The 26,546-nt window shown below is 37.1% G+C and overlaps 1 protein-coding gene across 1 annotated transcript in view; it reads left to right on the top strand.

The window, feature by feature from the left end:
- The window catches only part of LOC150092755 (choline/ethanolamine kinase-like), a 188,496-nt gene that overhangs the window by 15,357 nt on the left and 146,593 nt on the right, over window positions 1–26,546 (top strand). Inside the window, exons 2-3 of the mRNA XM_090414392.1 lie at window positions 1,612–1,834; window positions 26,278–26,411. Of these exons, the coding sequence (XP_090270518.1) occupies window positions 1,612–1,834; window positions 26,278–26,411 (357 nt within the window). The remainder of the gene's footprint in view (window positions 1–1,611; window positions 1,835–26,277; window positions 26,412–26,546) is intronic.

Below are 26,546 nucleotides of genomic sequence, written 5' to 3'. Positions count from 1 at the left end.
CTTTCTGACATCTTGTATATGAATGAAGAAAGGTCCAAACTTTTAAATGAAGAGAAGTGTGTGTTAATACATGTAACTTACGGAAAAATATAATTAATTATAAATATGTCAAATTTATCCCGAACACCCTGTATATATTAAGGTCTTGTTTCTAAATATATATATTTAGAAACATGTCGTCTCAACATCGAAAATTAACTGAAGTAAGATTATTATTCGCGTGTGTATAATTTCTACATCCGCCACAGTTTGTGACACCAACACGGTTGAACACAAATAGATGCATTCACAGGTGGTGAAATAATTGCCGAGAGCTCCAACCGCGTGGTTTGAATTATTTGAATTTACACTTTTAATGCTAACAGGTTCGAACCACATGTAGCATCAAACCAGAAGTGGCCTTATTCAGGGCCAGCTCTACCGACGGTGCAAAACGTGCATTTGCAAAATTGGCATAAACTATACGAAAAATAAGGGGGAAGGGTCGGCAAAATTCCTAGGGACGAACTGGCCTTAATGGAAGTTATTCGACACATTCCAAGAGACATTTTCTTTAAAACTTCCTTCAGATTTTTTAGTTATTGAAAAATTAATTATATAATAGACCAAAACATATCTGCGACAATACGATATAAATATAAAAGTAAATAAAAAAAAAAGTTATCAATTTTAAAAGTGCGCCATAGGCCCTAAAGACCTTTCTGTGTTTCCCAGACTTTGGGAAACACTGTTCTATAGGGATGGGAAATTAAGGGAAATTAAAATGGGAAAGCGCATACAGTAGGTAATGAGAGAGCAGATCAGTTGGCTAAGGAAGCAGCTATAAATGAAGAGACAGAAATAAACTACGAAAAGTTTCTATAAAAGAACAGCTATAAATAAGCCACGAAAAGTATTATAAATTAGCTATCCAAATACTTGAAGAAATGCGCTTAACTTTTCAGGAAGAAGAATGGGAAATATCAAAAAACAGATGAACCACAAAAGAATTCATACCTATTATCAAAAGGACTCCAACTGAAAGTGGATGGTATCTCTCCAGGTTTAATCACGATATTAAAGGGGAATGGAAAAGTGAGATACTAATTACGTAGATTCCACATTCTAGAATCATCATTCTGCATTTACTGCCCACATATTCAACAGACTGTTCACCACACACTTTTTGACTATCAGCTGCTGGCTTCCATCCGGATGCCTCTATAATGTGTGCGTGTGTTTGTTAACACACGCACGCACGCACGCCAGAGTAGGTATGAAATGCACAGAGTATACAAACACAATGGCACCAGTGATATGGTTCAAACCTAAACAAATCGAAAAAATCAAAAGTTACCAACCGATGATCGTGTCAGAAACATGCTTTTAAACCCTAGAATTATTATATTTCCACTGATTAAATCATTAGTTTATTAAATTTAAGTTCATATTACTTCATGAAAGATATAATTATCTCCATTGTATAGTTTTTATAAAAGAAAATTCCCCAAATCACAAATGTTTTTCATTATACAATTTTCTTTTTAATTTTCATTTCATAAAAAGCGTATTACGCCATTTTTTCCACCTTATTATGGTAACACTACAAGCTTTTTTTTCCCCCATCACTAGTGGAGGACTCATAAATTTCCTCTTTCACTGCTCTCTGCCGGAGTTTCAGCCATCTATAAGCGATGAGCCTAGAGAGGTTCTGCTTAGGTTCTACGGGATAGAAGAATTTTACGAAAGAAACCGCTTAGAAGAAACCGTTGTGTTTATGCTTCTGTCAGAGCGTAAACTTGGACCAAAGTTGTACGGAGTATTTCGCGATGGCAGACTAGAGGAATATATTCCTGTAAGTGTAAATTTACTCTTAAAATATTGGAAAAATATATTGAATTATATAAATTATATTAGACATAGGTATCCATTGTGATTATTCTTATAATCGTTATTAAAAACTATCATCGCATGATAGTTTTTACATCATAAACTACAATTTTTTTTTTTATTAAAATCTATTCAGCCGCTTGCAATATACAATTTACAATACACGTTTTTACACTTCATGCCATTGCGAATGGTTCGCTCGAAAGAAAAACTGGGTGAGTTCAACAAGTTTCTGTATGGATTTCCAGTACTACACTTCAGGAAAATCCGTCCATTCAGTCTCAAAATAATTTGCTTTGTGACGAAAAGAAAAAAAAATCCAATCTCGGGTGCTTACACATTTTACGAAATGTACCTAAATGAGACGTTCCAAAATAGATTCTGCATTTATCTTTGGTTCAAGAGTCAGACGTGACGCTTATCTCAATTGCCGTAGTAAGTTACTGACTGCTCTTATTACAAGAAAGTTTAAATTTATTTAGTTAAAAGTATTATTACTATTATCGGAGATCTTCAGGGAGTCAAGGACTCGTGGAGGATGGCTATACACTAACCCCAAATCAGCTGTCATTCCTTTCCTTACTCATTCCCACTAGATGCACTCTACTTCAACAGGTAAATTATTCCCGCCTACTGCTCTAGAAAAAGAGAGAAAAATCTAGCTCTTATCCCATTTTTAACCGCAAACAAACTTAACTTCCATGGATATCCGTGTGTTCTCTCCCCACCTAATGAAAAATTTCATCACACGATATCATATACCATCCATTCGGAGTTTGTAGAACTTAATCATATCATCTCTCTTGATTCTGTTAACCAGTCGGTAGTCCACATGCAATCATTCCTCATAATCTCGTTATAATCTTTGCAACTGCTATTGCACCCTTTCCACAGATTCATCCTCCTGAAACCCAGAAAACCAAATCTGTACACAGTAATCCAGGTGCGGTCTTATCAAGGACTTGTAAAGAGGCAAAATGACTTCCTTATTCTTACATGACATGGTTCATTTTGACATCACAATTATCATCTTGGTGTATTGTCATTTTTGATATGTGACTTGAACTTCAAATTCCTATCCACCATTATGCCAAGATCCCTCATCAGTTTACTGTAGCATAACCTCGCTAATATAATATGCTCAACACGCCAAAGTGCATAACTTGATACTTACTAACATCAAACTGACAGCATTTTCATTTGCCAAAATTTCCAGCCTATTCAAATCATTCTGTACGTGCTGGATATCAGTAGCATCCTTGATTGTCCTGTTTATCTTTGCATCATCGGCAAACAATTACACATCTGTTAGGCTCCTCCTAATATCATTAATGTATATACTGAACAAAAATGGACAAAGGACTGAACCCTGGAGAATACCACCTTAAATCTGGCAGATTCACACCAACTATATACGACTTTTTGTTACATACATCTACTTATCCAAGTCAAGCGTTTATATTATATTACCATCCCATATTCTTTGATTTATGCAACAGCTTATCATGTGATATCCTATCAAATGCCTTAGCAAAATTAAACAGTATGATAGTGTATCCATTACATTTATCCAACTTGGCCAGACCATTTATAAAATATGAGCAGACTGCTAAAACATTTTTTTTTTTTTTTGTACGGGACCAAACCGTCATTTAGGAGGCACTGATCAACTGGATAATTATTTAGTTGTCACTACGTTTCCACGTCATGCCTGAAGGGAGTCACTGTAATATTATATTCTGGGTTGGAGGTGCTGTCGAGACCACGTTGTGGTTTGGAGACAATATTCTCTCTGTATTGGCGATATGTTCAAGAGACTATTTCTCCCACTGTATCTTCCCCTTCTCTTCACTTTTTAACATTACATGAAACTAAGTATAAATAGGTATAGCGTTTCTGCAGTTAAATTACAATAAATAATAATAATAAATAAATAACTAAAAAAATCCTTTATTTTCACTTTGCCAACATCCGTGGAATCAATAGCGACTTAAATAATGCATATCATCATCTTCAGCCATCAACCCTGATGGTCTACTTCTGACTGTACCTGAATTTTCTACCAAATCAACCACATTTCATCTTAATTGTCCAAATTTCGCACTGCATGACTCCGTTCACTATAAGGAAGGTCCTTGTGCTTTTGTATGTTCTGATATTGCTTGCCGAAGGCTGTCTATCCTTGAATCCTACTTTTTGATCTCCTGTCTTAAAATTTCTTTGCCGAATTTTGTTTCATTTATCTGCTGCCTCGAACGTTCTCCCAATTCTGAGAATATTGACTTTTCTGACTACCTATCTTCAAAGATCGATTTCATTCAGTCAAAATTTCCAAACAGTGAAATCGTCCATCTTGGTGATTTCAATGTCAACAGTTCTAATTGGCTCCCTTTTTATAATTTTAATAATTAATTTGGGGAGTGACTAAGATTTTTTTGCTGTAAGCAATGATTTAAAACAGATCATTCACCTCCCTACCAGAATTCTCGACAATCCTCTTCACTCTTCCAACACGCTTTATCTTTTTTTTTAACTAGTTCTCCTTCAGGTACTATGTTTAGTGCATGGTCCTCTTAGCAATTCAAAGATCTTATCCAAAAGTTTCATCTCTGGTAGTGCATCCTTCTTTCACCCATTCATAACCTCACATGCTCTGGCTTTTATACCATCTTTAGATGGTCAGGCTAGTGTTTACATTCTTCAGAAATAGATACCTGTTGTGATCTTTTTACAGAAATAATCTATATTAGAATGGAAGCGTTCATTCTTCACTCAATTCAAATTCCTCAACCTGTATCTAATGGTTCTCCAAAAAGTATGCCAGGGCTGTCCTAGAAAAGCAAAGTCTTTCACAAGCAGATTGAGACCAAAACACCAGCTTCGTTCACAGTCTACACAATTGTCTTCAAGCCTTGTACAGCCACTATTAAAAGGGTAAAGTCCAAATTCCACAAGGACAAATGTAAAAAACTTGCGATTTGTATCACTGGCAGTCATGCTTTCTTGTCCCCTCTCCAAAGCCGTTGGGCTCAACTTTTGTCTATCTGTGCTGCCTTCTCCATCTCACCTTAACAGTGGAATTGTAACATCACTTCAAGACAAGGCCAATCTCTCAGCTTCAGTTCCAACCCATACACAGATAACCTACTTCCTTGCCTAGAACACTACATTTCATGCTTCCTCTGACCTTCTGCCAGAAAGACATCAAAAGAATGTTGAATAACTTGGATACCACAAGGGCACCTGGTCCTGATGGAATCCCACCCATTTGGTTTTTTGATAGGGTCTGGTACTGAGGTCTTCTCAACAAGTTACCATCATTTGGACTGCCTGTCATTATGTAAATAGCCAGTTTTTCCTCATTGATCCTTAGATGTGATGGTAGACAGTGTTCTCTCCTCAGACTTTCCTGTCAATGCCCGTGTTCCTCAAGACTCTGTAATTTCACCTACCCTCCTCCTGCATTATATAAATGACTTGCTCTCATTAACTGCAAACTATATTATAGTTTTGCTGATGACAGCACACTCCACCACTCATCCTACTCGTGACATGCCTTCCAGTACTGAAACCTCTCAAGCTTCTAGATCATTTGTAATAAGTGCCCCAAAAACACTCATCTCCACAGCATTGATTGGGCTGAAAGCAAACTAGTCAACTTCAATGGTTCGAAAACAGTTTTGTTTTTTTTCATCAAAAGACTTCAGATCTCCACTTACTGTTAATAATGTTCAGCTCAACAATTAAGACCAAATCTCTCTTCTCGGACTAACTCTTACTGTAAACCTTTCCTGGCACAATTATATCACTTATATAACATCATGAACTTCAAAAAAACTTGGGATCCTTTTCTGCTCAAGACAGTACTTCTCTGCCAGATACTCTGTATAAATCCAAAATCTGACCAATATTGGAATAGTGCTCTCAATGGACTGAGGCACCTAAGACATCCCTAAAAACTTTGATGCTGTTCAGAAAAGGGTAGTCCAGTTGACAAATGGAACTTCTCTTACTCTTTTCAGCATTTTTTTCCATAGATCAGTTTCTGCATTTTCTCCTACAGATGTATCCAAGGCCATTGTTCAGCAGAACTAGCATCCATTATGCCTCCTATTTCTTCCAAATATACAGGAACTTGTGCAACATCAAACTGCACACTTACTGAACCTGCTATGCCCAGTCATCTTTCATTTCTTCCACCTCAATTCTGTTGAACAGTCTCCACCATGAAGCATTTCAAAAGGGCTACAATACTCAACAGTTCAAGAATATCCACACATTACTTCTGACCCAGCCCACACACATGCCATCTGTTCGTTATAGGCTCTTCTGCCTTTCATACATCTGTGTGTGTGATAGAAAGAAATATAAAAAAAAAACATGCTCTTCCTTGCGGAGTATAGCTTGTTTGTGTACCCGTTTCTATATGCGAGTTCATACAAACTTCTCCAAAATCTTCACTACCACACCACGGATACTATAGGTCAGTACTTAGACACATCCGTTTTTGCACCACCCTTGCACAAGAGAACTATCATATATTTCTTCCATTCCTGTAGTATATTTCCTGAGCTGAGACTCAAGTTATACAAATATGTCAGAGGCCTGGAATTAAGTTGAATATGCCTTTAGCATACATGCTGATATTTCATCTTTCCCTATTTGCAAAATTCTCAATATTATTCAGAATGAAACAAAAATATTTAATTAACACAAAAAATAAAATAAAATTCTCTAACATCTTTTATTCCATATACACTGTGTTTTAGCGTTATCTAAATTTTGAAAACTGAGGATTAGTTCACTCGCCAATCAGAGATAGCTGCCCTATCGCTAATTATAAACTGGCATCTGATGAGAAGTAGACAAATGCTGCCCTCTTGGTCCTCACCATAACTCAGTATATCATCAATCTCCTGATATGTACCTCCAATGGTTGTTCAGGTTACTATGATTAAGTTTAAATTATCATTAATCCCCTATCAACAATTTTCTTCCAAATCAGAATATTACTTGTGAGAACTCCAATATTGTCATATCTAACATAACTTCTCTAGGTGTCTTTCCTGCAATCTTGCCAAACAACCACGTTTTGTTAATCTTTTCTCATCATACACATTCTATTTAAGTGGCTGTACCACTTTAGATTATCTCTGCTGATACATTCTTGAATGCTAATAATGTCAAGTTCTTTTTTTTTTAAATATGATTCTGCCATTGATGCCATCGGTTCACTCCCCCTAATTTTTTTTCAGAACCATCATATCAGTGGTCTCTAGTCTTTGATCAAGTGCATTATTTCTGACCAAACTTTTAGGTCCATTTTATTTAACTTTTTAATTATAATACAATTAAAAGTTTCTTATTTCTGTATTAGTCTGGCATTATTTCGCTCTCTGCTTTCTCTCTATAATGCTTCTTATTTACGCAAAAGAAAAGGTGGCATTCTTTTTTTTTTATCAAACTTTGTTAGGGATAAGCTCAATCTTTTATTGAATCAAAGCTGTTTAGGAGAGAGAATCCAATTTCTCTGCCATCTCCTGAGCTTATACAATAACACTCGTAATTATCATCGGTAATAGTACTAGATCTAAGGTACATTTTTTGAAATGCAGGGACTATGAATCAGAATTACCGGGTGGGAGGAACCCTTTCTTGTCCATGCCAAAGATCAATTCGCTCTACGAATTGCTCAAGGAAAAGCTTAAAAAGCGAGCACACAGAGGCTTTGATTCATGTTGAAACTTGTATTCAACATGAATACAAGTTACAACTGTAAGTACTGTAACAGTTGGAAACATTAAATGAGACAAAGCAAAAGAGTGGTTGAAATCCTGTGTAGGAGTTTCCAAAACTTTATAAGTTTTGTTGTTATGTAGGCTTCTGTGGAGATATTTCTAGCATGTCCTATGTTGCAGAATTTTTCCACAAAAAAAAAAAAAAAAAAAAAATATATATATATATATATTATTATTATTACCCCAAGATCTCATGGAGTCAAACACTCATCTGGGAGGTCCTTTTATCACACACATCTCAGCATACCGTGTCTTAAACACACTCAAACTCCTTGCAGACACCACACTCTCAGGCAAGGCATTCCAATCATTCACAACTCGGCACGAAAAAAACCTGCCTCTCACTCTCCTACTCATACCCTCTTTATACAGTTTCCAGGGATGACCTCTGGTTCTCGCCTGATCTCCCACTATTCTCTATAAAACTTCTCCACCACTGATCCTATAACAACCCCTTACCAACTTGTCTCTATCATATCTCCCCTCTTCCTCCTGTCCACCAGACTTTGCAAATTACATCTTCTCAATCTTTCCTCATACTCGACATTCCGGAGGTCAAAAACTACCTTAGTCAGTCGCCTTTAGACCCTTTCCAACATCTCTTCATCCTTCTCAAAACCCAGCGACCAAATCTGGGCACAATAGTCCATGTGTGGCCTAATCCAAGCTTTTTGAAACAAGAATCTCCCTACTTCTACACATCAGTGTCCTGCGCATCATTCCCAGCAGCCTTTGTGTTGTGTTCACAATTTTGGCGATATGTCCCCTAAATTTTAGATCCTTATCCACTATCATCCCCAGATCTCTTATTGCCTCTACCTCCAACAATATATTCTCACCAAGCATAAATTCTGCATCCTATCTTTGTTATCGAAATTTTAAAACCTTACATTTTGCAACATTGAACTCACATCCCCATTTCCGTGCCTAATCATTCAATTTATTCATGTCTTCTTGTAAGGCCACAACATCTTCACTACGCTTTGTGGTTCGTCCCAACTTTGCATCATCTGCAAACAACTGAATATCTCCATCCAAATCTTCGCCAATATCATTTATAAAAGTTAAACAGTAATAGACCTTAAACAGATCCCCGAGGCACTCCACTAGTGACTTTTCTTGGATATCGCACCCCTATACACAACTTGTTGATACCTATCAGATAGCCAGTCTCCAATCCAATGCATTAATCTAATATCCAACCCCATCTACTCTAGTTTGACTGTCAACTTATCATGAGGCACTCTATCAAAAGCCTTTGCGAAATCCAAGTATATTACTGTGTATCCTTCTCCTCTGTCCAAGGAAGCAGTCACTTTATTGTAATAAGTAAATAGATTACTAAAATGACCTCCCTTTAGCAAATCCATGCTGTCCATCAAAGATAATACCATTGTTGTCAACCCAGCTCTGGATCCTAGTTCTCGCAAGCTTCTCCAACAACTTAACCACAACACCTGACACACAGATAGGCCTATAGTTTGATACATGAGTTCAATCACCTCCTTTATGAAGTGGCAAAATCTTGCCCTCCTTCCACTCCTTAGGAACTTGACCAAGTGCAAGACTCATATTAAAAAAATATGTCAAGGCAGGTGTCAACTCCCTGGCACATTCCTTCAGAATGCATGGTGATATATTATCAAGTTCCACAGCCTTATTTACATCTAGTTTACTCAACTCCCCAAACACCTCTTGCTCACTTACAGTCAGTCTCTCCTCCCCATCATCAACTGCTCTCAATCTCTCCATGATTTCACAAGATTGAAAGATCTTTGTGAACTGCTCATTAAGTATCTGCACCACACATTCTGCAACTGCTGTCTTTATACCATTTTCTCCAATCAATGCCATCCTTCCATAATCATTCTTTCTTTTGCTGGCTACATATCGAAAGAACTCCCTAGGATTCTTTTTGGCTTCATTAGCTAACTGCTGTTCATACCTCTCTTTAGCTACTCTCACCAACCAAGTCACCCTCCTTGCCTGGTCTTTGTAGACCTCATGAAGTTTGTTATTTCCACTTCTCTTATGCTGCCTCCAGAATGCCCTTTTTCTCTATCGCATGCTTAATCTCTTTATGCATCCATCTCACACCAACTTATTTAACCTTCTCACCCTCGGAATACATTTAGACATTGTATTCCAAGGGTGACCATTATGGGTTTTTCAAAATTTTCAAAAACTATCTACTAGTTTTTGAAAATCCCACAAGCTGCATTGATCTCTATTCCAGCTAACTCCTCATTCCATGCTACACTGGCAAGCTGTCTCCTGACCTCTTCATAATCACCCCCCCCCTTGTAGTTCCACATATACCCTTTTCTCACAGGGTTCCTCGCACTGCTGGCAACCACCCAGGTAAACACCTCATGGTCACCCCCAATTGGTGGATGATTTGACACCTTATTTATAATTACATCCCCTGATGAGATGACCAAATACAAGACCCTTAATCCTCGTGTGCCCTCTGTTACAGACTGTCTGAAGTAGTTATTCCTTAGAAACTCATTTTCTTTACTTCCAGTTGCTATCTCATCATTCCAGTTTATACTGCCATAATTAAAATCACCCATAATGATCACCCTTTTCTTATTTGCTTGGCTAATTTGACTATACATTTCACTATCACCACCATCCACATTACCTGGTCTATAACAACATCCAATCAAATATTCCATTCACCTCTATCTCATCTCACACCATACTGCCTCAAAACCACTGGCACTATTTCCGTCTTGCATCTCTACTTTGTATGGATATAACTCTTTCTCTATCATCAATAGCACTCCCCTCCCTTTTTATCCCTTCTATCCTCACGAAACACATCATACCCTTCCATCTCTATTCCTGTCAGGATGTGGTCCTCTTCCATGTCTCACTTATTCCGACAATCTTTGGGTGAACAGACGCAAGTGGAACCATTTCATCTGCCTTGTTTCTTATACTTCTAGCAATTACATAGAAGGTAATTTTTATTTTATCGACTAGTCTCATGAAAATTCTTTTGTTTCACTTCATGAGGATAACTGCATAACTAAAAAAAAAAAAAAATAGAAAACAAATAATAACAGTTAACAATCGAGTGAATATATTTGAACATGATTAAACATTGAAAAGCATGCATGTATTCAGTATTAGGCTGGGCTGCTGGTTTCTGGGTTACTGTATGCTACTGGCAGATACACGAACGTGTTATGATGAATTAACGAAGACCAAACTCAACATAAAATCATCTTCTGTTTTTTGTTGCCTGTCTATCGTATGTAGTATAAACTACAACTGATCTTGTAGACATCTGGCTTTTTAAATGCCAGATGTGGATGTTTAGCGGGTTTCAGATGATACTTTATAAGTTTTTATTTATTCCCCCCCCCCCATCTGAAGATGAGTTTATTGTTTTCATATGGTGGAAGGGTTCTACCTCCTGGAAACTCGGGGTTTTCATCCAAGCAGGCTAACAGGATAGAAGATCACATGTATTGTAATTTAGAGAAATAATACATTGATCTCATAGTGTTAATTGCTTTTGTGGTAATTCCAAATAGTAATAACAGCAGTAAACTAGTGTTTTATTATTATTATTTTAATATGAGAAGTCACAGGACTGGCAACACAACACAATAGGGCCTTTTCCAATCAAAGGGCGATTGGAAAAGACCTAAGTTTGATTCTCATTGTGATGGGAGGAATCTTTATATGGACTTTTTCAATCTAAGGTGAGTTAGCCGATCTCATACGGAGGTAGCAGGGTTTTTTCTCCCAGAAACTCGGATTTTTCATCCAGCATACAGACAAATCGGCCCTTCAGAACACACGCAATTTACAGAAAAAAAAATGCTATTTGTGGTGGGCAGTAGATGGCATTGATGTAGATGATTGGTTGTACAGTGGATGATTGTAGTGGTGAAGACAGGGGGTTGTACAGTGGGTATCCTCCCACGATGATTCTATGAACTGCTTGGAGGTGTCACAAATAATAATAATAAAAAGAAGAAATCTAAATGTTACAGGTTTCTTGAAAGGCTGGAGATTATATTCATTAGAGAAAAGAGGATGGGGAAAGATGTTTCATAGAACAGAAGAAAATGGAATGAATGAGGAAGATGAGAAGTTGGTTCAATATGTTTGAAGTTGAACTGTGTATGAGCATTTGTTTCATGTTCTTGTATTATCAGAGAAAAGCGGATGAATGACCAGTTCAATGGAGCAACATCCATGAAAGTACTTATATAATATAAAAGGCATATTGCAGAAACAGAGTGTATCAAAAAGTGACTGGAATAGGGATCCCATTTTTTGAAAACAAAAAACCGGACACAATAAATTTTGTAGAATTAACACGTTCATTGCCAATCACGCGATGCGAGTTCTCACCAAACGGCCGATCACGCGTTATTGCGTGGACGTCGTTAACTAAATAAAAAAAAATAAAAAAATAAAAAAAAAAGTTGGCCACCACACGAAATTCCAATTCTCAGCTTGGCAATGAACGATATCGCGATCACGTGATGCGAGTTCTCACCAAACGGCCGATCACGCGTTATCGCGTGGACGTCGTTAACTAAATAAAAAAATAAAAAACATTTGGCCACCACACGAAATTCCAATTTTCAGCTTGGCAATGAAAGTTGTTAAGGAATCCTTCAATTTTTCATTGAAATTACACTTTCTTTTAGACATTTTGTAACAAACGGTATAACTTTATTAATTTAAAAAAATACAATATTCACAATTAATACGAGAATGCAAGAATACGAAATGAACAGTTCAAAACTAGGTTATAATTTATTTTTATATATTGTTATATTATATATAAATATATATTTATATATAATATATATCATATATAAATTGTTTTTATATTGCTACAGGGTATGTGATATAAAAATAATTTAGCGCCTGATGCGTGAAGCTTAGTTCGCATAGCGTACGATATCCGACAGTCCGAAATGTACACAGGGAGCCTGTGTAGCTCAGTGGATGTGGCGTTTGCCAACCACCGCACTTGGCCGCACGAAGGAAGACTTGGTTTCGAGTCTAGTCGGCGACTAGAGGAAATTTTTCTAAGCCTTTTTTCGACCGGTTCCCGAGTTAGTCGATCTCTGGCACGGGCAAGCAGGTTTTTCCTCCCGGAAACTCGGGTTTTTCGTCCTGTAAACTCAAGAAAATCGACCGTAGAACCCACATTATTTCAGACATTAAATATATTGTGTTAGGGACCACGAGATGGCGGCACATTTGAGCCGTCTCTCTTTACTGAGTACCGCTTAATTAGTGATAGCCTTGGGCCATCTATCTCTGATTGGTACCAGTGGAGATTGAACCACCCACTCAGTCTCCAAAAGTTAGATAGGGCTAAATGGCCTCGCCTACTCCCCGTATACGGGGAATAAAAAGGCGTTAGCTGATTTTTTTTTTTTTTGAAAGAAAATGAACTATCGTGGCGCGTTAATATTCAAAAACATGTCGACCAATGAGAAATATTTCGGACCGTCGGATATCGTACTAAGCTTGAGACACAAGAATGCTAAAAATTTACGGCCGATCAGACGAACGAAATAGATGTCGTGTTGCGATTAGTTAAACATATGCAGTTGGGTAACTGTCTTCCTCATTCTGACATTCTTTTCTCCGGCTGAATGAAATGTATGGAACTAAATCATTTTCCCAAAATTCTAACATTCTAGTAATTCACCGAACTACAAAATAAATATATCTCTGCTTTTTGTTTTGTAAACATACATTTTTAAAACACCCAAAAATATTACGAGTTGTACTTATTCTTATTAGAAATGTTAATATTTTTATATTCTAAAAAAGCCGGGACATTCAGCATCCCGAACTAAACATATCGAGACGTCGGGACAGAAGTAATAAAACCGGGACTGTCCCGGGATCCATAGACTGGAAGGAGTCTGTGAGACAGGGATCAACTGGTAGGCAGATTATGTTATTCTGTATCTGTATATAATTAAGAAAAGAATTCTTGTGGAGCTTTGCAGTGCACCATCCTAAATGAGAAAACAGTATTCTAAGGTTGGTCAGATTTGGGATTTCTAAACTTTTAGGAACTGAGCATGAATAGTATTTTAAACAAAAAAAAAGTTTTTTTTTTTTAAACTGCTGAGCCTATGTTTATGCCAAGATAAGAAATGTCTGCACAAGTGGAGAAACCTGACCATCTTGACTGGAAATCAAAATGTTATCAAAAAGTAAGAGGAAGTGAAGTCAGATCATTCTTCTGAGTAACAAGTATTGAAATTCACTAGATTATCTTCATCCTACATTGATATAAAATGCTCAAAATACTGGTTATCGGAGATCTTGACGCTTGAATCATTGAGTGCTAAAAGGTTTCTTGAATGAAGAGGAATGGAAGTATGGTGGTAAGCAAAATTATGAATAGGATTCATAGGTAGAGAGAGAGAGAGAAGGTCATTGATGTATGAGAGAAAGTGAGAGAATACAGAACCTGGAATACTCCAGTATTGATAAAGAAATCTGATGAGAGGAAGCTGGCAATCCAGGCATAAAGAACAGCAAGGAGACCAAAGATAATAGCATGTTGAGAAGGCCTGAATGCAATACATGAATCAAATACCTTCAAAATATCAAGAGCAATCACAGGGTTCTCCAAATCTTTCAATGCCTGTGTCCAAGGTAAGGTTAGCAAAGAAGTATGCTGTAGAATGAGAATAGCAGAAACCATATCAAGCGATCATTAATTAATAGCTCTCTACAGGTAGTGAAGAAGATGCTATTGATGACCTTCACTTTCAATAGGGAGGTAACAGCAATTGGACAATAGTTTGATGGCTCACTTATATCTTCATTTAAAGGGAGAAGCTGAATAAAGCTGGATTTTGTGCTGGTGGGTAGATGCCAGATGAGAATTATTATTATTATTATTATAACATCCTCCATGGAGTCATCAGAATCATCATGGGAGGTTCATTCAATTGACAATATATTTAACGCATTGAATCTTAAAAACTTCAACACTCCCTACATAAACAACATATTCCGGTAGTGCATTCCAATCATTCACAATTCTCCATATAAAAATATCTACTTCTCACACCCCTCTTCACCAAACTCTTACACCACTTACTAGGGATGTCCTCTAGTCCTTCCCCCTCTTGCCTTCTCTGGATCCTTCCGATGTTTCCACATCACATTGAAAACCAGGTGACCAAATCTGAGCACAATAGTCCAAGTATGGTCTGACTAGTGCTTTATACGGCGGCACAACCACCTTATTATCTTTAAATGTTAGAGTACTTCATTCATAGTGACACTACGATATGCAGTCTTTTGCAGCACTTGCAATATGCCTTCTAAACTTCAGTCTACTGTTCACCATCACTCACAAATCTCGAATATCATCCACTTCCTCCAGTACAGTACCATCAATATATTACACAGCCGTATATTTCTGCACTCCAAAATGCAATACCTTGCACTTATTAATATTAAAACTTAACCCTACTCTTTTGTCCAGGCCTATTCAAATCTTCCTGAAGGGAATTAACATCACTGATACTATTATTATTATTGTTAATGGATATCTCCATGGTATCCAAAGACTCATCGCAGGAGGCAAAGAAACATTGTTTCCAATATACCTATCATACATCTCATAATGCAAACTAAAATTTCACCATGGAAGTAAGAAACTAAACATTATTAACACAGTGCCTATCACACCTCTCCATAAAATGATTCACCAACGAAGAACTGACAACCACCACAGACACTCCATTCCACTCATTAATCACCCTTGTATGATTCTTCCCAACTTAGAATTATCAGCAAACAACTGAATTCCTCCACTCCTCCCCCATCCAGTCAGACCTCATATATCATTTACAAACAAGTTGAACAGCAGGAACCAAAGAACAGAACCCTGGGGCATATCACTGGTTACCTTCGTTTTTTCTGAAACACTGCTCCATCATACACAACTTACTGGTATCGTTCAGAGAGCCACTTACCAATAAGTTGTACACCAACTTATTATGTGGTAGTCTAGCAAAAGTTTTTCAATAGTCCAAGAACAAACTGTATATGATCTCCCTGATCTAACATACTCACTACCTTATCATAAAATGCAAGTAAATTGCTAAAATAAGATCTGCCCATTACAAATCCATGATGACTATCATAAAGAATATTATGTCCATCAATCCAGTCTTGTATTTTATTAATAAGCAATCTCTCTAACAGCTTGACTACAATTGCAGTTATACAGGCTGGTGTATAATTGGAAACTTCTGTCCTAGAACCATTCATTTGGAGTAGTACTATTTTGCCCTCTTTCCATTCCTTAGAAACATTATCCACTGCAAGATTTTCATTATTATTTAGACCTCCATGGAGTCAAAAGACTCATTGTGGGAGTTCCTTTCTAGAAACACCAGTCTAGCAAGACTCATCGAGGGAGGTCCCTCCTAGGAAACACAAAGTCTATCATACCACTCCTTAAACGCATTGACCGTTCTCGTCCTCACCACGCCATCAGGCAATGCATTCCATGGTTCAACCATCCTCCATGTAAAGAAATCACTCTTCACCCTCTTGCAAACAGTTTCCTTTCATAACTTCCAGGGATGGCCTCTTATCATCACTCCTTCCCACTGTTCAACCAAGCGAAAGAACATCCCAGTGTCAACCCTGTAACCACCTCTCAACAGTTTAAGTCTCAATCATATCACTTCTATCAACCAAACTCTGCAGTCCACACTCCCTCAGCTGATCCTCATCACCAACATTGTACAGTCCTGACACCATCTTTGTTATCTGCCTTTGTACCCTTTCCACAGTTAATTTATCCCCTTCAAATCCTGGGGGACCAGATCTGAGACCAGTAGTCTAAGTGTGGTCTGATCAGAGTCTTATACAACGAAATGAAAACCATTTTATCTCTGCAAGTCAGTGTCCTCATTATTTCAGCAATCCTCTGTGTTACCTTCACTACCTTTGCAATATGTCCCCTAAATTTCAGGTTTCTATCAATCATCAACTCCAGATCTCTTGTCTCCCCTACTTCCTCCAGTTTAACTCCACATCTCTTTCGTTAAACAACAAGTCATGTTAAAAACATATGGTGATAAAAATATAGTGGGAAAGATTGTAAGTGCGTTGGCAAGGTGTGACAATGATTTGTTGAAAAACGGAGAGCCAGAATCATGAATGGTATGCTAGCAGCGATGTGTGACGAGAAGGGAGTACAATTTGTGGATGTATGGGTTGTATTTAAAGAAAGAATGGAATTATATAGACATATCAGTTTGCATTTGAATGGCTTTCTCCAGTGCACTCACTCACTCCATTTGAATGAAGTGAGTGCACTGAAGAAACTGTTACTCGATGGAAGTGCAGTGTGAGTGGCATTCAAGAGACAAAGTGCTTGGCAATGGAAATAGTAGTAGTGTAGTGCGAGAAATGAAGAGAGGAGAATGCAAGAGGTAAAGAGGAAATGGGGGGGTGGACCTGGTGGACAGAGAGACATGGCATAGGAAGAGTGGATGTTGGAAGTAGTACAAACATGCATATGTGGGGATGATCAGCATCGAAATGCAATAGATTGGGATGTGGGTGAGGAAGTTGAGACTGAGCAGATATATGTAAGTAAGCAGTGATAAAAGTGATTGGGTAAAGGCAGATGTGGGGAAATCACAACCAACAAGTGGAGTGGGTATGACTGGTTATAGACCTAAAAGTGAATTTAGGTGTTTATTTACAAATGCCAGGAAGTATCAGAAATAAGGGAGATGAAATCGTTTCACTGACTGAGATTATTTGCCCCAAAAATCATATGGAATAAGTGAAATGTGGTTGAATGAAAATGATATACTAATGGGAATAGGAATGTAATGGTGCAGTGTTTTTTTGCGAGCATAGAAAGGACAAGAATGGAGGTGGGGGAGTGCTGCTGATGACAGCAGGGGAATTATGTCTACATAAGTTAGAAATAAAAGAGGGAAATAATGGAAATAGTTATGAGGCAGTGTGATGTGAGGTGGATGTTGACTGGAAGACATATTTAATTGGATGCTGCTATAGGCCAGGGAATGTGGAGGGTGGTGATGAAGAAATATATAAACAACTTGAGTTAGTAAACAAAGGAATGGTGATTATTATAGGCCATTTTAATTATGGTGGTATAGACTGGAATAAAGAGATAACATTTGGGCATAAGGAAAATGAATTTCTTGAGTTCTTGAGAGACAACTATCTCAGGCAGCATATAAAGGAGGCCACAGTTTTGAGTGGTGTTTTGTATTTTGCTCCAGTTGGTAGGAGTGATCATGAAGTGATCGCCTTGGTTGTGGCTACCATATGCAAACTAATGTGAGGAAAGGATATATGTGGAAGCACATGGCTGCTGGTTATGACAAGCTTAGGAGATAGTTTAAAGCTATAGCATGGAATGAAAAGTTCAGTGGTAAGGAAATAAATGCTGCTTGGGAACTGACAAAGAAATACATAACAACATCAATGTACAAATATATTCTGAAGGTCAAAAGGAATGGTAAAGAAATGGTAGGTGTAAAATGCATGAATCAGGGGCTTAAGCATAAAATTTGGAAGAAGGTACTTTGGAGGGAGTACGAGATGAATAATAGAAATAATCATTTACATGAAGAATATAAAGAACAAGCCAGCAGAGTGACTCAAATTAGTAACAATAACAAAAGTGCAGTATGAGAAATTAGCAAATGAGGTGAAGAAAACCCTAGAGATTTTAGATATGAGACAATCAGAAAAAAAAAAAAAGATTATGGTAAGATGATGTTAACCTTTTAACTGCTGAGATACTAAATAACCAGTATGACCCTCCTTGCTGAGTTATTTTCACAATTATAAAATATTTTAAATAATAATATGAATAGTTACTATAATGTATTACATATTTTTGCACTATTTTTCTTGTATAAATTGAAGTCACTAAACAAAACTGTTATATAGGAATTAAATTTTATTTTCAAGTTAGGGATGTCCAAAATTTGTTATTCCATGTCAAATAATGTCACACACAAGTGAGAAATACCTCCCCAAAAATACTTCAATACTTTAGGAGTGTATGGTAATTTTGAAAGCAGGGGTACACATAAGGTTATGCCACATTTGGCACACATATACCGGCTCTTTTCTTTTTCTTTTCCCAAATGTGGTATTTGAACACACATGACAATGCCTAGTGGGATTTGCTTTCTTGAATGTGGGTGGCCTAGGTATTAGGAAATGTCTTTCCCTCAGTCTGAGGGGGGGGGTCGTCATCCTGTCATGGTCGTTCAGATGTAGTGGCATGTGGAATTTTTGAAAAATTTCTCTGATGAGAGTCAACTGAAAATTAGCAAGTGTGATATTTTCACCAGTATGTACATTATACAAAATATGTGAATTGAGAATAGTGAGATCCAAGAGAGATGGAAAAAGAATTTTCTATACCATTTGAAGGCCTTTTGCACACATTCAAGAGAACTGACCATATCTGTCCTGTCCACAGCCCCCCTATTCCAATTATAATCCATGACATATTCAGGTTTCATTATTCATGTGTTTGTTTGTCTTGTCAACTTTCCCTGATTGTTTCATAGCTGTGTGAAGTCGTCTCAACGTCGCAGATTTAGTCACATTCACACCTAGTTCTTTCCATATCCTGTAAAAATACCTTACACTTCTGAAGCGGTTTTTCTTCACGATATTCTTCAATCTCCTCTATATATGTATAAGCCTGCTCAATTCAAATGCTTTCACAAACTAAATTAAATGAGCATTACACATTGAAAGTTCAAATTGAGTTAACTCGATCGTAGCAAGGTCGCCATTTTTTTCCACGCTTAAGTTAAATCAATCGTAGCAGTTAAAGGGTTAATGAAAGAAAACGGTATAATGGTAACCACTGCAGAAGGCATCCTTGAGCTATTCAGTGAACAATGTATATGTTTCATCCTTATCAAGGTGAAATCATGAAAAACTCAAGTGTAGAGGACATAACATAAGAGAGGATGGTTTAATTGTAAGCGAGCAGGAGGTGTATGAGGAAATATATAAACTTGATGTCAATAAGCGAATAGGACAATGACATATATGACTACATGTCATAAGGGAATGTACCAGGGAATTGGCATGGCCATTTAATAAGAGTCTTACAACACCACAGGTTCCAAGAGAGTGGAAAGAAGGTAAAATTGTTCTACTGAATAATGGCGGTGATAAGGCTATGGATACAAAATTATAATCCAATCTGTACATCTGGAACTGTGGTTAAAGTACTGGAGAGATTGGAGAGAACTAGGAGACAGCAATGAGTTCATAACAGTAGTATTCTCTGTGGTTGTCAGCATGAGTTTGTTAAAGGGAAATCACATTTTACTAACTTTTGTACTATAACAAGATGACAAAGGTCTTGGACAAGGGATGCCACACAACAAGCTGTTAAAGAAACTGAAATGAATGAGATTGGGTAACTTCTGACTTCTGAGTTGGATCAGAGACTGGTTGTCAGTTAGGTATCAGAAAGTTATATATGGGGTGCAGTATCTTGAAAGAGGAAGATCACTAGTGGTGATCACTAGTGGTGAGTCCCAAAACTGACCACAGGGGTCAGTTTTGGGACTATTGTTGTTCAATTTGTATTAATGCTATTGGAATGGGTTAAACTGATGATATGCAACTGTTTGCAGATCTTATGAAATTCGAGCGAGTAATGCAGATGTTATGGCCTTATAGGAGTACTTGAATAGTTTTTAAGGTTTTTAAAGCAGGGAAACTTTAAAGGAGGTAGAGGAGATGAGAGACATGGGAGTGGTGGTGGACAAGGACCTGAAATTCAAGGGACACATTGCACAAGTTGTCAAGACATCACATTGGATAGTGGCAATGATGGAGAGGACCCTGTCATGCAGAAATAAAGAGGTTATGATTCCATTGTATAAGGCCTCGATCAAGCCTCATATGAATTATTGTGCACAGATTTGGTCACCAGGTTTTCATGGTAATGAGAATGTGTTAGAAAAAGTCCAGAGAAGATTCAGAAAAGTGGCAAGTTGTCTTTGAAATATTGATCATAAGAACAGATTGAGAGAATGTAAATTGCAAAGCCTCGTGAATAGGAGAAGGAGGGGATATGATTTGGGACATAAGTTAATCAGGAGGTTGTTGTCAAGTTCACATGGAAGAGATTTATCATAGAATGGGATAGGGGGGTGCAGAGGAAGTATCGATCCCTGGAAACTGTATAAGGAGGGTGTGAACAGAGTAGTGAGGAGAAGGTTCTTTACATAGACAGCGGTTAGTGAGTGGAATGCATTGCCTGAGTGTGATGTGAATGTAGACACATTGAATCAGTTTAAGGTGCAGTTGAATGAGCTTTGTGTGTGATGGTGTGTACCTTCCCCCTCCCCACCAATTAGTCTCTGACTCCGTGGAGATCAGAAGTTAATAATAATAATAATTAGTAATAATATATTATCCATTTCTACAGTCTTATTATCTAACCTAATCAACACCTGATATATCTCTGTGTCATTTCCAATTCTCCTAATAAATGGTCTTCCTTCTCCATATTGTATGGCATCATTCACACTAGTATGATATATGCTGATCAAGTGCTCAGCAATAATTCCATAATTATTTTTCCTCTTGGTTGCTATATAGCTGAACAATTCTCTTGAATTAACCTTGACTTGACAGCTCAATCTCCTCTCATACTGTACCTTTTCTTTCTTAACCACACTTGTCACCTTCCTAGCCTGTACTTTATTCTTTCTTCATGGATTTCAATGCAAGGATCTGTCTGATACCCCTAAGTATTATTATTATTAGACACCTCCAGGGAGTCCAAAGACTCATCGAGGGAGGGCACCCACTCTACAACTCTGTCTCCGCCACTCAATCCACCAACTGACCGCAACTACACCAACCACCACCACCACTAGTATTTCCAAAGACAATCACAAAGATCCATGCACACAGCAGGATTTGAACCCGCAGCCTTTGAACTGGAGAGTGGATACGCTAACCACTTAATAATAATAATTATTATTATGGAGTCAGAAACTCATTGTGGGAAGTAGACACACAAAGTTCATCCAACCATGCCTTAATCTGATTCAATGTGTCTACATTCACAACACACTCAGGTAATGCTTTCCACTCACTAAATGCAAAGCACCTCCAACTTGCTCCTATGATGACACCCTCCTTATACAGTTTCCAGGAATAGCCTCATGTTAAATGCCCCTCTCCCATTCTATGAAAAATTTCTTCCATGTCAACTTGATAACCTCTCACATGTCTCAATCATATGAGTATCCTCCTCCTACTATTCATGAGGTATGCAATTTACATTTTTTCATTCCAAAGACCACTGACCACCTTTGTGAATTCTCTCTGGACCCTTTCTAACATATCCTCATCATTTCTCTGTCTCTTGGATCTCCTCATATCTCTGTCTCTCGGATCGCCTCATGTCTGAGGACTCATGACCTTCCTGATGATTCTTCGCCATTTCTTTCTCTCCTGTGCTTCTCTTATTGCTTGTTCTACTCAAGTCCAGTGATTCTTGATATTTGGTCAATCCACCTGTTGGGGGGGAGGGATTTCCTCTTTTTCTTTTCCTACATAGTTTACCCTGGATGATTACTTTTTCCAGGCAGTTGCCTTCCCTTCTACATATGTGTCCAAAATATTGCCGTATTCTCTTTTCAGTTATGTTTATCAGTCTTGTGTGGATATTCAGTTCTTCTAGGATACCTTTGTTTGTTTGCTTTTCTGTCCAAGACACTCTTAACAATCTTCTCCAGCACCACAGCTCGAATGCCTCAATTCTTCTTATGTCATCTTTTGTCATAGTCCAAGACTCAGAAGCATAGAGAAAGATAAAAAAAAAACTAAGGTTTATAACAAGTTGGTTAAATCAGTCATAATTTTCTTTGCTAGTGCTATTCTTCTTATCTTTTTTTACACCCATCTTTTTTTGTTATCATCACTGCAAGGTAGTTGAAATGGTCGACAATTTCAATTCCTTCTATATCTATCTCTTCTATGTTGTTTAAAATCATTATTTTGATTTATCTTGATTTATTTGTAAACCGTGGCTTAGGCTTTTCCATTCTAATTGATTTAGAATGGATTTTAATTCCTGTTCGATTGTTGCTATTATCACTGTGTCATCTGCATATCTTAGGCTAGTGATTGTTTGGCCACCTAATTTAATGCCTCCATTCCACTTTTCTAGAGATCTTTTCATTATAGTTTCACTGTAAAGGTTGAATAGTAATGGTGAGAGTATACATCCTTGTCTTGATCCTTTTTCAAATTGGAATACAGGGGACAGCGAGTTTTCAATTCTTACTGCTGCTCGATTTCCTTGATATGAGTTCTTTATGAGGGTTATTAGATGGTTTGGCATTCCTGATTCTTACATGATATCCCACCTCATGCAGTGAAAGGCCTTGGAGTAATCTATAAAGCATAGATAAAGACTTAAGATAAAGATATATGATCTCTAGTCCCTCGACCTTTTCTGACTCCTGCTTGTTCTTCTGAGATCTGATGGTCTCTATAAAACTTGGTAATCTCTCCTTAATAATGTGTAGTAAAATCTTGCTGGTATGTGAGATAAAGGCAATGGTGCAGTAGTTTTCACAATTGTTGTGATTTCCCTTTTCAGTTTTTGTAGATTGGGATAATGGTGGAATTGGTCCAGTCATTCGGCCAGCTTCCAGATTTTTGCATAAATCATGTATCCAAATCATGTATTTTGCATAAATCATGTATGTTATTAGTGTCATTTAAGATCTTGCCATTTTCCTCTTATTCAATTATATTAAGTTTCGATTTAAATTTTTCGGTTATATCCTTAACCTTTTTGAATAAATCTGTTGTTTCATTAGAGTTGGAATGTCTTTCAATTTCTTTACAGATGTTTTGGATATAGCTATTTTTATCTTTTTGACAAGATTTCTTAATAGCTTTATTCAGGTGCAGGTAATCTGGGTTATGTCAGAGTCCTCTTCATCATTGCCATTATCCAATGCGATGACTTCAAAACTTGTGCAATGTGAACCCTGAATTTCCAGTCCTAAATACACCACCTTTCCCAGATCTTTTGTCTCCTCTACTTCCTTTAATGTTTTTCCATCAACTGTATACTTTGCATCCCATTGTTGCTTACCAAATTTCAAAACATCTGACAGTTCCAATACCTCCCCATTCATGTAATCTATTCAAGTTTATGGCCATAACATCTGCTTGACACTGCATTGCTCTTTCCAATTTTGTAACAGCTGCACATTACCAGTTAAGTCCATTCCAATATCATTGATATACAAATTGAACAACAATGGTGTCAAGAGAGACCCCTTCAGTACACCACTAGTGACCTTCCTCTTTCAGGATACTGCACCCCCATATATAACTTTCTGGTACCTATCTGACAGCCAGTCACCGATCCAACTCAGAAGTCTGTTATTAAATCCCATCCATTTCAATTTATTTAACAGTTTGTCATGTGGCAGTCTATTAAAGGCTTTTGCAAAATCTAAGTATATCACTGTATATGCATCTCCTTTCTCCAAGAAGTTTGTCACCTTGTTATAGTACATAAATAAGTTAGTAAAACATGATCTCCCTTTAACAAAGTCATGCTGACAACCAAGAATACTGCTCTTATGAACCCACTGCTGTGTCCTACTTCTCATCAATCTCTCCAGTACTTTAACCACAGTTCCAGATATACAGATTGGCCTATAATTTGTATCCAAAGCCTTATCACCACCTTTATTCAGTAGAACAATTTTACCTTCTTTCCACTCTCTTGGAACCTCTGGTGTTGTAAGACTCTTATTAAACAGGCATACCAATTCCCTGGAATTGTGGTAATATGTCATCAAATCCTATTGGTTTATTGACATCAATTTTATATATTTTCTCATATACCTCCTGCTCGCTCACAATTAAGCCACCCTCTCCTAAGTCCTGTACATTCGAGTTTTTCATGATTTCACCCTATTAAACACCCTTATACATTGTTCACTGAATACTTCAATGATGCCTTCTGCAGCAGTTAACATTCTACAATTTTCATCAATTAACATCATCTTCTCATACTCATTCTTCTTTCTACTTGCCACATATCTAAAATCACTCTAGGTCTTTCTTTGCCTGATTTGCTAATTTCTGCTCATACTGTAGTTTTGCTGTTCTTACCATATAGTCACCTTCCTGGACTTCTCTTTATACTCCTCATGCCGATTGCTACCATTATTCATCTTGTACTGCCACCGAAATATTCTCTTCTTCCAAATTTCATGCTTAATCCCTTCATTCATCTATTTGACACATACTTCATACAGTCTTTTGACCTTTGGAATACATTTGCACATTGATATTGTTAAATATATTTTAGTCAGTTCCTGCACAGCATTTATCTCTTGCCCACTTAACACGTTATTCCATGCTATAGCCTCAATCTGTCTCCTAAGCTTTTTATAATTACCAGCCTTGTAATTCCATATATATTGTTTCCTTACAGGAGTCTTCATATAGCTATTCACAACCCAAGTGATTACTTCATGATCACTCTCACCAACTGGAGAGAAGTACAAAACCTCACTCACAATCATATCCTGTGATGAAATGATCAGATCTAAAACTCTTGATCCTTGTATGCTCTCCTTAACATAGTGCCTGAGATAGTTATCTTTCAAGAACTCAAAAATTCATGTTCCTTAATCCCAAAAGCTATTCCTTCCTACCAATCTATACTGCCATAATTAAACTCACCCATAATAATCACCCTACCCTTGTTCACTAATCCAGATTGCTTATACATTTGTTCATCACCATCCTTCATACTCCTTACCTATGGTAGTATCTGACTAAATATTTCTTAAAACTTAAAGTGGATGGACTTAGAGGGGTCTCCCATGATAAGTCTTTGATTCCATGGATAGGAATGAGAAATAACTATAATAATAACATCTCAGTGAGGTGATGCACTTCATACTTTGCATTTAAATTCTTTCTCCCATCCAGGACATCCATCTCTCTACATCACTTATAATGTGTACCCCTCTCTTCAACTCAAGACTATAAAAATAAGCAAACAGAACACTGGAAATGCTGATCGTTTACCTTTCTGTTGTGTATAATCCATCCTTGTTGCATGATTTTGTTTTCCCTGAAATCATTTCATATCCAAAATGCTGTTGCAACAATATATTGCAGAAGACATGAGTGAAACTCCAGTTGTCAGTGTTCCTTGAAAGACTACTTTACAAAGAAATTATTTCAACACGTTTATGGACCTGAATGAATAAACTAATTTCAATAATTAATGCTCTTTTTTGTTATAATTTTGTAAGTAATAATGCTGAATGTAATATTTCATTTCTATTTAAATACTTTGTTATCACTTTTGAATTCTTCCTTTTTTGAATTAATGTAAGATTCATTTATTTGATCTTTCATTTCTTGGTTGATGTCTGTAAATAACAGCAATTCATGCACAACTTTATATTGTTAAATTTTCGATACATTTATTGCTAAAATGTTCAGTGCAAATTTTAAATTTCAAAAACTAACATTTTTCCAGTCTAGACAAGTAACAAATGAAGATTTTAAAGACCCAAATATTTTCAGCATGGTGGCAAAGAAAATGGCTAAATTCCATTCTCTGGAAGTTCCCACTTGCAAAGAGCCTTGCTGGCTAATTCACACTTTAACCAGGTTAGATTGTGATTTATAATTATTTTAAAAAGAATATATTTTGTTCAAGTATATGTATTTATTTTCCAAATTCGTTGCAGGAGAGTCAGCATACAGTTTGCTAGTAATCAACTGGCAAGTTGTATCCCATTTTTT

The sequence above is a fragment of the Typopeltis vanoorti genome, chromosome 25 (assembly GCF_054136105.1).
Source record: "Typopeltis vanoorti isolate ZY-2024b chromosome 25, IOZ_Tvanoo_1.0, whole genome shotgun sequence".
In the NCBI taxonomy this organism is placed as follows: Eukaryota; Metazoa; Arthropoda; class Arachnida; order Uropygi; family Thelyphonidae; genus Typopeltis; species Typopeltis vanoorti.
Note: the sequence above shows the minus strand (reverse complement) of the source record. Positions and strands in the feature narration are given on the sequence as shown.